The sequence below is a fragment of the Delphinus delphis genome, chromosome 8 (genome assembly GCF_949987515.2).
Source record: "Delphinus delphis chromosome 8, mDelDel1.2, whole genome shotgun sequence".
Classification (NCBI taxonomy): domain Eukaryota; kingdom Metazoa; phylum Chordata; class Mammalia; order Artiodactyla; family Delphinidae; genus Delphinus; species Delphinus delphis.
Window position 1 is genome coordinate 109,163,394 of NC_082690.1, and position 11,413 is coordinate 109,174,806.

The 11,413-nt window shown below is 67.1% G+C and overlaps 2 protein-coding genes across 2 annotated transcripts; both read right to left on the reverse strand.

Annotated features, from left to right (window-relative positions):
* Positions 1-4,854: 4,854 nt before the first annotated feature.
* On the reverse strand, positions 4,855-5,910 carry TNNI2 (troponin I2, fast skeletal type; the record flags this gene model as incomplete). The annotated part of the gene is made up of 5 exons (XM_060019736.1): positions 4,855-4,991; positions 5,124-5,300; positions 5,399-5,488; positions 5,631-5,759; positions 5,857-5,910. Coding segments are annotated over 5 exons (546 nt in total), but the record flags the coding sequence as incomplete, so codon positions are not given.
* A 2,852-nt stretch (positions 5,911-8,762) lies between these two features.
* On the reverse strand, positions 8,763-10,895 carry SYT8 (synaptotagmin 8). The gene is given in 9 exon segments (XM_060019737.1): positions 8,763-8,845; positions 8,848-8,986; positions 9,088-9,221; positions 9,316-9,421; positions 9,506-9,673; positions 9,742-9,909; positions 10,034-10,136; positions 10,528-10,690; positions 10,802-10,895. Coding segments are annotated over 9 exon segments (1,158 nt in total).
* Positions 10,896-11,413: the final 518 nt, after the last annotated feature.

Below are 11,413 nucleotides of genomic sequence, written 5' to 3' on the forward strand. Positions count from 1 at the left end.
GCCCAGGGTCTCCCGCTGGGGCTTGGCCCTCATTCCTGCGCTCAGGCTTCCCAGGCCGGTCAGCCAGTGCGCGTGTGCACACGTGCTGCGTGTGTGCCCTGGGGGGGAGCTGCAGGGTTTGCTGGTGCAGCTCCCTCCACGCTCCCCATCAGGCAAGCTGGGTCCTGGAGCCGGAGGTGCCTGGGGACAGACAGGGACAGGGCAGGGAGTCTGCGGGGTGGGCGGGGGACAGACAGGTCGGAGGGAGGCCCGGGAGGACGAGGACAGGCAGCCAGGAGTGGCTGTGCTGAGCAGATTCACTGAGACGAGGTAAGGTGAGAGTCCGGGGCGGCAGGTGGGTTACAGGAGCCACCGGGGACAGGGACAGCGGAAGAGACAGGGGAGCAGATAAAGGTGTCTGTGCACACTCGTGTCACCTGATGGGGTCTGGGGGTCAGGCAGAGGGGCGCAGCTGAGACCCCCCGCACGGGCCGGGTCTCCCTGGAAGCGGGCAGCTGCGGTGAGCCTGGAATTGCCAGAAATTCCCCAGGGAGTCAGGGAGTAGGCTCCGGAAGCAGGAGAAACCATGAGGAGGGGGCCCAGGTGGAGGGTCCACGATGACCCCCGTGGGCACAGCAGGGAGAAGCTGTCCAAAGGGTCTTCCTACGGGCACCACCCCCCCCACCAAGGACGACAGAAGATGAAAGCTGGGAGTCCAGCAAGGACTTTGGTGATGGGGGTGGTCAGGAGGTAGGGCCAGATGTGAGAGGAGCCCTGGGACCCAATGTGGACAGTGGGCACGCAAACTCCTGCCCCGCCTGAGGTCTACCTGCCCTCTACACAGGGTTACCATGGCCTGGACCATGTGCCAGGCTCTCGGGGCTGAGGGCTCACAGAAGGCTTCTTTGAGGAGGTGGGGAGGGGGCAGCCGAGGGAGAGCCCAGGAGACGCTTCCAGACCTGGCGCTGAGGCGGGTGTGGCATGGCAGAGAGGTTGGGGGCAGCTGGAGGACTCCCAGAAGGGGCCAGAGCTCCCTCCTCACCTGTCCATCCTGTGAGCCGGGTATACTCACATGCACACCCATTTTGTTGTCAGGTAAACCGAGGTCCAGCTGCTCTGAGGAGGAGGGTGACAGGGAGGCCTGTGGCTTGCTGGTTAAGGGGCAGGGGGAGCAGATCTGGGCCTGGATGGAGCTGGTGCTTGGGGACCAAAGGGGACAGGTGTGGACAGGTGGTCACGGGCGAAGCTGGAGAGAGGGTGGGGCGCCATGAAGCCCTACAGGTGGATGCCCACGGAGAAGCTCTGTGTCCTCCAGGCCACGCTGGCTTCCCCCTGGCCAGGTGGGGGTACAGGTGAGGGGGGAGGGGAGGCCTGTCCCACAGGTGCAGGAAACCCAGGGGGACCGCAACCCATACTAGTCCTTACGGCTCCACCCACTTCCAAGTGGACCCTCGGCTCCGCCCAACCCCCCCCCCAGGCTGGCACCGCCCACCCTGCCCCGTCTCTCTGGCCCACTGCACTCACCCAACCTGCTGAAGAAGGGCGTGTGCAGAGCCCTCCCAAGACCCCTGTCTGGGTCTCCCACGTCCATCAAGCCCACTGCCCTGTCATCAGCCCACGGGCCCCGCCCGGTCTCCCAAGCTCTCTGGGCTCGTCCGCCCACATCTCCATCTTCAGAAGTCTGGGCGATTCATCTTTGTTGATTTTGCTTCATCTATTTTGCGGTTGTTTAAGAGTGTTCTTGTTTAGGGGCTTCCCTGGTGGCGCAGTGGTTAAGAATCCGCCTGCCAATGCAGGGACACAGGTTCGAGCCCTGGTCCAGGAAGATCCCACATGCCGTGGAGCAACTAAGCCCGTGCGCCACAACTACTGAGCCTGCGCTCTAGAGCCCGTGCTCTACAACACGAGAAGCCACCGCAATGAGAAGCCCGCGCACCGCATCGAAGAGTAGCCCCTGCTCAAAACAACTAGAGAAAGCTCGTGCACAGCAACAAAGACCCAACGCAGCCAAAATTTAATTAATTTTTTAAAAAAAGTGTTCTTGTTTTGATGTTTAAAGAAAAGTTTAATGTGGGGAAATGATTTCAAACTGATAGAAAAGTTTCAAGATTAATGCAAAGAGCATCTTTAACTCCGTCACCTGCTGTCGCTGCCTCTCTCTCTCCCCTCCTCTACTCCTAAGGCCCTCGTGACCTGTTTTCTGAAACTGGAGGCGCCCTCTCCCCTGACCACAGTGCAGACACCAACCTCAGTCTAGCAGATGTGAAACACCACGGTCGTCTCATCGGCCAGTCTGTGTCCTTGTGACCGGCTCCCCTCGGTGACTTTGTTTTTTGTTTGTTCTGCCCACGTCCTTTCTGGCTCACCGAGAGGGTGCAGGCTCTCTGTGCACCGGCTGTCCCTGTGGTCAGCCATTCCTCCCGGAGACCTGGTCCCTTCCTGGAGGACAGTGTAGGGACCAAGGCCCGGGGGCCCGGGCGCACTCGCAGGGGCAGGCCGGGGAGAGAGCTGAGGGCACAATCCCGCATATGCCCCGCACCACGGAGGAGCAGGCCCGCCAGCGTCGCCTGCCACCGCTGTCCGGCCGAGCCACGTGCCCCGGGGCTTCCTGTGCCTGTGTTCCCTCCCTGACCTCCAGCATCACCCGCGGAGCGGGCCATGTCCCCTGCACCTTTGCTGCCCTCCTTCTGCTGCCCTGCGTCCAGCTCGCGCCCTCCAGGGGTTGCTGTCTCGTTCCGTCCATTGTCAGGGACGTCGCCCAGTACTCACGTCTGAGGACGCCCAGACCCCATCTCCAGCCCGGACCCCTGCACCCAGCTGTTTGTGCCTGGGAACTGCCACGTTCCCCAGCCCCCCAAAATCTCAGCCCAAAGCCAGCCCCTCACCTGCCCCAGGCTCCTGCCCTGGAGAACAGCCCTCCGCCCTCTCCCCTTCAGCACAGGCCTGGGTGCCCCTTCTCCCTCGTCCACCAAGTCCTGGGGGCTCTGCCTCTCGAATCTCTCTCCATCCACCACCGCCTTCCACCCACCCAAGGAGGTGACAGTGGCCCCCCTCCCCTCTCCCACCTCCAGCCTCCACCGTTCTCCACCCTGCAGAGATCTTTCTACAAGGTGCTGGACCATGCACTTGCCCAGAATTGCCCCATTCAGCCCCACGTCCACACGGCTGCAGGGACACCGAGGTCACCCAGCAAGGGCAGTGGCAGAGGGGCGCAGAGGGGCGTGGAGCCAGGCCGAGCGGCGCTGGCCAGGTGCTTACTGCCTTGGTTTGCTCTGCACAGCCCTCTTTCACTTCACTCATTCACTCATTCTTCACGGCCCTCTTTCACTTCACTCATTCATTGGAAAATGGAACAAGCACCCATGAATCCACTGTTCTGCCCAAGAATTACAACATCATCCCCCAAACCTACTTCTGCTTCCGTGTTTCCACCCCACCTGTCCCCGGCTTGGCCCCCACCCTGGGGGATCACTGTCTGGACTTCTGTGTTTGACATTCCCTTGCCTTTTGAAAAGAAGACCATTTTCCACATCTGACCGAGTTGGGTCCTGCCTGTGGGAACCGCATCCCTGGGATCTCTGCACCCGCCGTGGCCCTGGGCATAGATTCGCGCTCCCTTTCCCGGCGGGCGCGGCCCCTGCGCAGCTGCCCGGTTCACTTTGCCGGGTCCGAGGCAGGTACTGCCTCTATCACCGGCAGCTCTCGCTGCCAAAATCCACTCGCTCCTTGAATTCACTGGCTGCCCTGCCTGCTCTGGACTCCGCACGGGCTGAGCCTCAGCCTGGAACGTCGAGGGGTCCCCTCTACCCCGCATCCACGAGCGGGAAAGGCAGCCAAGGCACCAGGCCTGGGCCCGAGGGCCTGACGAGCCCAGCCAGGGCCTGTGGGGAGCTGCTCGCGGGACGGAGCTGAGCCCTGGGCTGCCGTGGGGCCAGGGAACAGTACACTGGCCAAGGCCGGCGGGGCAGGCTGACGTCTGTCCCTTGAGGCTCAAGGCTCCGGCCCCGGCACATCAATCGCTGGGGCCTCTGAGGGCAAGGGCAGGGTGGACGGCCGCTCCATCAGTGGCGGCAGCCTGGCCTCCCCGGGCTCCCCACCAAGGATCTGAGCGCAGGACCTTGGCGGGCCACGGCACCATCCCTCACAGAGGAGGCTGACGGCGGCCTTGCTGTGACATTTGTGTCTGGGCCTGTCGGCCACATCGTCCCTTGATGTGTGGCGTGGGCCAGGGCCGGGGGCTGTGCAGAAGGGAGAAGCTAGCCCTCTCACTGGGTCCGGTGTCAGGCCAGCTGGGCCTGTCATCAGTCTCCAGTGGGAGCACGGACCCTACCCGGCGTACCCCTCCCCCATGAGCTCAAGACTCCCCGGAGGGCCAGCTGATCCAGGACTGCCCCGCGTGACCCCTGGTGGCGGGGGCGGGGGTCTGGGGAGGAGCAGCCTGGGAGGAAGGGGCTGCCCACAGGGCACGGGACACAGGCCCACGAGGCCCCTGCCTGGACTTGTGCCACAGGGACCGGGTCTCGGGGCCCTGTGGGGACCTTCATGGTGACAGTGACAATGGACCAATGGTCATCTAGGGAACTGGCTCTGCCATGGCCCCGGGCACCTGTGTCCAAGCTTACAGGGTCTGACACCAACATCACCAAGCAGCCGCAGGCGGCAGGCGGGCGGGTGGGGTCCCTGCCCCGGCAGTGGCCCTCCCGGCCCAGCCGAAGTCCCCCGAAGCCCGTGTGCGGCTCCTCCACCCCCAGCCCAGGGTCCCCGGTCTCAGAGGCCTTCGCACGGCGGCCCGTGGGCAGAGAGGCTGGGGCAGGGCCGGACCCAAGCACAGCAGAGCAGTCGGGGGATTGGAATCCTTTATTGACAGGAGCTGAGCCCGGCTCGGAGGGCCTCGGGCGGGAGCGGGCGGCGGCGGCCTAGGACTCGGACTCGAACATCTTCTTGCGGCCCTCCATGCCCGACTTTTCCTCGATGTTCTTCCTCCAGTCTCCCACGTCACGCAGGTCCCGCTCCTGCAGGGGCACCGGGAGAGGGCTCAGGCCCACCGCCTCCAGCCTCACTTCCCCTCCCAGTCCCCTCCTGGCAGACCCGTCCGGGGTCTGAGCCGGCCCGGCAGGCGGGGCGCGCGGTGGGGACCCTCCTACCTTCTCGGTTTCCTCCTTCTTGACCTGCTTGAGGTTGGCCCTGAGGTCCATGCACACCTTGTGCTTGGAGCCCAGCAGCGCCTTGAGCATGGCGTCGGCCGACATGCGCACCCTTCTCAGCGGGGGCCGCTTGAACTTGCCTCGCAGGTCGAACAGCTTCTGGTTCATGTCCTCCAGCTGCGGGGCGGGCAGCAAGGCTGGGCGGGAGGCGGCGGGGGCCGAGACCTCGCGGTCGGGGCGCCCCCCGCACCGTGCCCGCCTCCCCGGCCTCTCACCTCCTTGGTGCTCTTCTGCACCTTCACCTCCATGTCGTACTTCTCCTCCTCGGCCACGTTGATCTTGGCGTGCAGCTGTTGGCAGAGCTCCTGGGGGGGGGGGGGGCGCCGTGGGTGGGTGGGTGGCCTCCGCCCGCCCTGACCACCCTGCTTGCCCTCTGGACCGAGGGGGAGACGGGGCGGTGGGCAGGGGCTGCTGGGCGGCCGGGTGGGCGGGGTGGGGGCTGGGTACCTGCACCTCGGCCATGGAGCCGGGAATGTGCAGCGGCGGGCAGTGCTCGGTCAGGTAGCTCTGCTTCTCCGTCTCCCGGCGGCTCTCCTCCTTCTCCAGCTCCGTGGCCGCGATCTGGAGCATGACGCTCTGGGGGGTTTGGAGGGGCGGGGGGTAGGCGGTGGTGAGGGCCTGGGGCACGCCAGCCTGCAGACGCCCGGGCGGCCCTCCCCAGGCCCGCACCTACCTTCAGGTGCTGTCTGCGGGCCGTGATGGCTCTGTTGCGCTTCTGCAGGGCAGGGAGAAGATGCAGGAGGGAGAGTCAGGGTCGGCGGGGCTCAGCCGTCCAGCCAGGGGGTCCTGCCCGAGGGGCGGCTGGGCCTGGGCCTGGTGGGGAGGCTGGGCCCAGGACACGGCGCTGCACGGTGACCCTTTGCCCCGGTGGCCCTTCGGGTTGGGAGGACTGGGGTCGGGAGAAGGGGCTGTGCTTCTGAGGCAGGGGGATGCTGGCGGGGCCCAGGAGGCGGGGGAGGGGATGCAGCCATCAGAAAGAAGAAGCGAGTCCCCGGTGAGCAGGCCACAGCCGCACTTCCCCTGCTCCGGGAGCATTGGGGCACCAGGCAGCCACTTCCTCTATTTGTCAGTGTCTCCGTTGGGGGAGGTGGGGGTGCAGTGAGGCATTTTCACAGAAGGGGGAGGGCTGGGCGGCCTCCCTGGGCCTTGGAACTCCGACCTCTGCCCTCTCCTGAGTTGGGGGGTCCCACCCCCTCCGTGTTTCACCCCCAAGCAGGTACTCACCTCTTCACTGTCCCAGGGGGGCAGGTGGGGGGAGGGAGAGAGAAGAGAGAAGAGAGGTTAGGGCCCTGCCATGGGGCTGTGTGATGGGGGCGGGCGGGAGGCGGCCTGGCGGAGAGATGCAGAGACCCTCGCCCAGTGGGGAGTGGGGGGGGCAGCAGGGGCACCGGGCTTGCGGGGCTACACTTACTCGCCCATCTTGAGGTCCTGGGCTTAGAGCCTGTGGGAGGGAAAGGGGAGGGGTGTTAGGGCCCCGGCCCAGGACCCCAGCTCTGGGGGTGCAGCGCCTCGCCCCACACACTAACCCCGCCCAACCCCCACCTCCTTGGGGGACGCTTCTTGGAATTCCCCGGGGGAGGGGAGGAGTAAGAGGAAAGTGTTCCCAAAATGTCCCAGGCGGGCCTGGAGTCGCTGCAGCTGTCCCCGAGGGAGGGGCGGTCCGGCCATCACAGGTGCCGCGGGAGCGACCACTTATTTTTAGCTCTGCTCTTTCAGCTTCTGCCCCAAGTGCATATAAGAAACGACCCGCCAGTTGGGCCTGGGGTCCCTCAATCCGTAAAACCCCTTCCCGTGTCCCAGCAGTGAGGCCTGGCCGTCGGGGTGCTGCCCGGGGCCCCTTCGCCACCCCAGCCTGCCTCCGGAGGCATCTCCCTCTCGCCCCCTGCTCCGTGCAAGACCCCCAGAGAGGCTGCTGGCGGCGGCCCTGGCCCCCAGGCCCCCGCCCCGGGAAGTCTTCCTGCAAGCGAGCTCCAGCAGTGCCTGTCCCGGCCTCCGGGCCGGCCTCACCTCGCGTCCGGACAGCAGCGCTGGGAGTGGGGTCAGGCCGGCAGCGGCGAGTTGGGCTGGTGGGCCCAGGGGGAGGGGTATAAATGGCCTCCCCCAGGCTGGGCCCCTGCTCAGAAAGGGCATGGAGCCCTCCTCAGACCAATGGGGGCACAGGGACCTCCCCACCTGCCCGGGCTGCCTGGCCCGGCCCAGCCTCGTGCTGCCCTCCAGGCCAAGAAGTCTTGGTTGGGGGGGGGGGGGGGCCGGTGCTGAGGTTGGGTTGGTCTATTTAGGGCTCAGTGATGACTTCGAGATGCCTCCCTTGTATCTTACAAGGAGCCTGAGGACAGGACGACGGCCTCGCCAGCCGTGGCGCACAGCTCAGGGGTCAGCCAAGGCGTCACTCCGGCCCAGCCCCACCTGTTCTGAGTCCGGATCCACACTGCTTTCCTCGGCTTCCCCAGGGCTCCGGGCCCCCCGGGGAACAGCAGCAGCCTCGCACTCTGCTCCTTATTGCCCCCCCCAACCCAGCAGGCGTCTCGGGCATGAGCTGGCCATGTCCTCCTGTCCCCAAGCTGGCCCGGGGCAAGGCCAGACCCCCAAACACGGCCTCTGGGGCCTGCGGCAGTGGCCAGGGTCTCTGGGGCAGGGCTTCCCTCCATGGGCGTGATCCCAGCTTCCCACCCAGGAGCAGGATGGGGGGGTGCCTGGACGGACGTGCAGCCTTGCCTGGGCCGCCCTGCCCGCGGGCCAGCTCCCTGCACAGCTCGGAACACATCCTTCAAACCCAGGATTTCGGCGCCACCCACCTGGGAACCTCTCCCTGACCCGAGGGGGCCTGGGGCCCGCCTGGCTGCCCCAGGCAGGCCCGGCACTGCCCTTCTCACCCCAGTCCAGGCCTGAGCCCCCTGCCCGGGCCCCCACCCAGCAGAGGCATCCGGATAACCATGACTTGGCACCCTCTGAGCTGGGGGTGCATGGCCCCAGCCCTGCCGGCTTCTCGGGCCATGGGGAGGGTCACGGAGAGCTAAAGCCGTCCAGATGTGCGGGGATTAGAGCTGCTTTCCGGGCCAGGCTGAGCCCCCAAAGGCCTGGGGCGGCTTCTGAAGGCATCTACTGCCCCCTGCTGCTCGCGAAGGGGACGCCCTGCAGTCACCATCTGGAGGGTTTGGGGCCCCTCGGGTGCTGGGGCGGTCCCTGGGATTGGGTTCCCCTCTGTCCACTGTCACCGTCCCCCAGATATCTCCCACTTGCCCACTGTGTCCCCAGGGGCCCATCCCTCACTCTCCAGCTGCTACCGATGGGGAGGGCTTCGCATCTCCCAGTATCGTCCCCCTTGGGCCAGGAAGGGCCCCTTCACCCTCACTCAGGGGTCAGGCATGGGTCAGAGCCCTCAGGGCCTGGCTGAGCCTGGAGAGGAGACCCTCTCCTTGTCCTTGGCGATGTCGGTGGAGCCCCTGACCCTGCTGTGTCCACGGGGCTCGGGAAGGACGCACAGCCATGGGGGAGAAGGCGTTTATTATGGTGGGTCCCCAGGGCAGCCTGCACGGGGCCCGTGGCCCAGCCCAGGGAGACCGAGGGCCGGGGCTGCTTTCAGGAGCCAGGCAAGGGCAGGCGCAGGTGGGGCTGCAAGGCCAGGGCCTGGTCCACCTCCCTGGCCGGCTGCAGGCGGTGCTGGGCCGACGGGCATGGGCCAGCATGTCTGCCCAGTGCTGTGGGGGTTGACCAGAGGCCCGGGCGCCCAGCAGAACCTTGCTCACGGGCTTGGCCTGGAACTGAGGGCCCCAGGTCCAGACGGCCAGCACCAGAGCCACGCTCTGGGTAGAGGCAGGCAGAGGTGCAGTGGGAGGGGGAGAAAGATAGACGTCAGTTTGGCCCTGAGCGAGGTTCCACCCGCCCCCTCCTCCAGGCAGCCCACCTGGATCTGGCTGAAAGGCACAAGGAAGGTGAAGGTCTTGTTGAAGTAAGGGGTGGCCATGCCCTTCCTGGCAGATGTCTTTCTCTTCTTCCACTTCCTCTGGCTCAGCACAAGCTGGACCTTCACGTAGGGCTCTGGGCAAGTGAAAGGAGTCATAGGGCGTCCCAGGTCTGAGGGCTGAGCACAGGGTTCCCTCCATCCATGTGGAGGGGCAGGTCCGGCTCTTGCCTGCCAGAACCGGGCTCAGGCCTCGGGCCTCCAGCACGACCACGGTCAGCCGGCCCGAGCCGGGCACGTACTGGAGCGAGAAGCACACCTCCCCCAACTGCTCGGGCTGCGGGCAGCAAGAAGGGCCTCAGCTTCCCCGCCGGGCACACCGGGCAGGGCGGGACTGGAGCCCGGGGGTCAGCAGGCTCACCTCGGCAGTGCTGGGCGGGCCCAGAGGGTGCCAGAGCTCCAGGACGGGCTGCGGATCCACGGTGCCCAGCGGCAGGCTGAGCGCGCCCAGCAGCCCGTGCTGGGAGAAGAGCTTGTAGTCTAGAACCTGCACCCGCAGGGCGGTCCGGGGCAGCTCCACGGGGGCGACCTGCGGGGAGGGGTGTGAGCGGCCCCCACTGCCCGGCCCAGGCCCCTGGCCACCCAGCCCCGACTCACGTGGAAGGAGCAGGTCTCTTCGAACGTGGGGCAGAGGGTACCACGGTGCACCTTCGTCTCGTGCCTGCACCCGGCCTCAGGGGACAGGCTGACGTGGGCGTAGGGGTCCGCCGTGCCGCCTGGGCCCCGGGGCCTCAGGTCCGCTGCCTGCCTGAGGCCCACCTTGATCTAGGAGCCAGGGGGTGTTTCAGCCAGGGCCCCCTTCCTGGTCAGCCCCGCACCACCCAGCACCCAGTGCCAACCCTTCCCCCATCGCCCCTCCAAAATCCCGCACGTCCTCGGGGCCCCTCACCTCCTGGCTTCCAAAGTCGTACTCCACGGACAGCTGCAGGCACTCCCACTGCTGGGGCCCCCCAGGGCCAGGCTCCTCCTTATCCACATCTGGCTGCACCCGGGTGGTATCACAAGGGCTGGCGACAGGTGCTCTGGGACCGTGCCCCCATCAGAGCCCCGGCGTCCCAGGCAGCGGGTCCATCATGGGTCAAACTTCCAGGCCAGGGCACCAGAAGGGCTCACATCCCAGCTCAGCTCCGCGGGACCGGCCGAAACCGCCCCGAGTCCACCTCTCTGCCGCTGCCCTCCTCCAGAACTGCTGTGGCTCTCGCAGCCCACGCCCTCCCTCACCTTGTTCATCGCCTCGCCAGCCAGGCGCCACCCCCCCCCCCCCCCCCCCCCCGCCTCCGCTCTGGGCAGACCAGAGCACGCTGGGGGCTGAGCTCGCCCCCGAGCCTGGACCTTGGGCTGCCTGCCGGCACTGGCCCAGCTGGGTGCCCGCTTCTCGCCGGCTGCGTGTTGATGGTGCTGCGGGCACTGCCCAGGCCCACGGCCGCCTCGTCTCTGGGCTCCTTCCTGTGGCGGCCGCGGCAGCGGCAGCAGATGGCACAGAGCAGGCAGGAAACAACGAGGACGCCAGCCACGACCGCAGCGGCTATGAGCGCCCAGCGGAGCCCTGGGGGCGGGGGGGAGCACAGAGATGGGCCTGAGGGGCATCCATGGCCAGCGGCTGCCCCCCGCCCAGCCAGGCCATCCCCACTCCCCTTCCAGAGGTCCCAAAACTCGCAGGGGATCCGGGCGACCAGGTCCGGAATGCGCCCGGGGAGAGCCGTGGAGCCCGCCGGGGCCCGGGCGCTGTGGGGGCCTGGGGGGCGACTCATCTCCTCTCACTGCTGGCCTGGAGCAAACGGCCGGGGCAGCCAGGTCACTTGTGAGGGTGGCCCCTTGGGCCCCTGCCTACCGTCCCATCTGCCCAGCAGAGGCCAGCTCAGTCTGCCTGGGCAAGGAGGCAGCCCGGGGCGGCCGGGGCGAGGGCTCCGAACGGCACCGACGGTAGGGGGGCGCTGGGCCTTGGCCAAGGTGCGGGCTGAGCTGCTGCAGGCCTGGCCTCCTACCACGTCCCCTAGCGCCCAGCCAGGCGGGCCAGGCCTCGCGGAGGAGACCTCCGACTCCTTCCCGCAGGGCCTCTCCCTCCAGGAAGCCCCCTCCCTCCTGACCTCTCTCCCTGGGCCCCGGGCCCTCCTGGGGGTCGCCGCTGGGGTCCCATCCCGGCACCCCCACCCCGACCTCGGGCCCCCCATGGTTTGCCACTGACATAGGTGGAGAGTGTTTACATGTGGGGTCCCGGCCCTGGAGCAACTGGGAGCCTGGGGATGGAGGCCCTGAGGGGTAGGGGCTC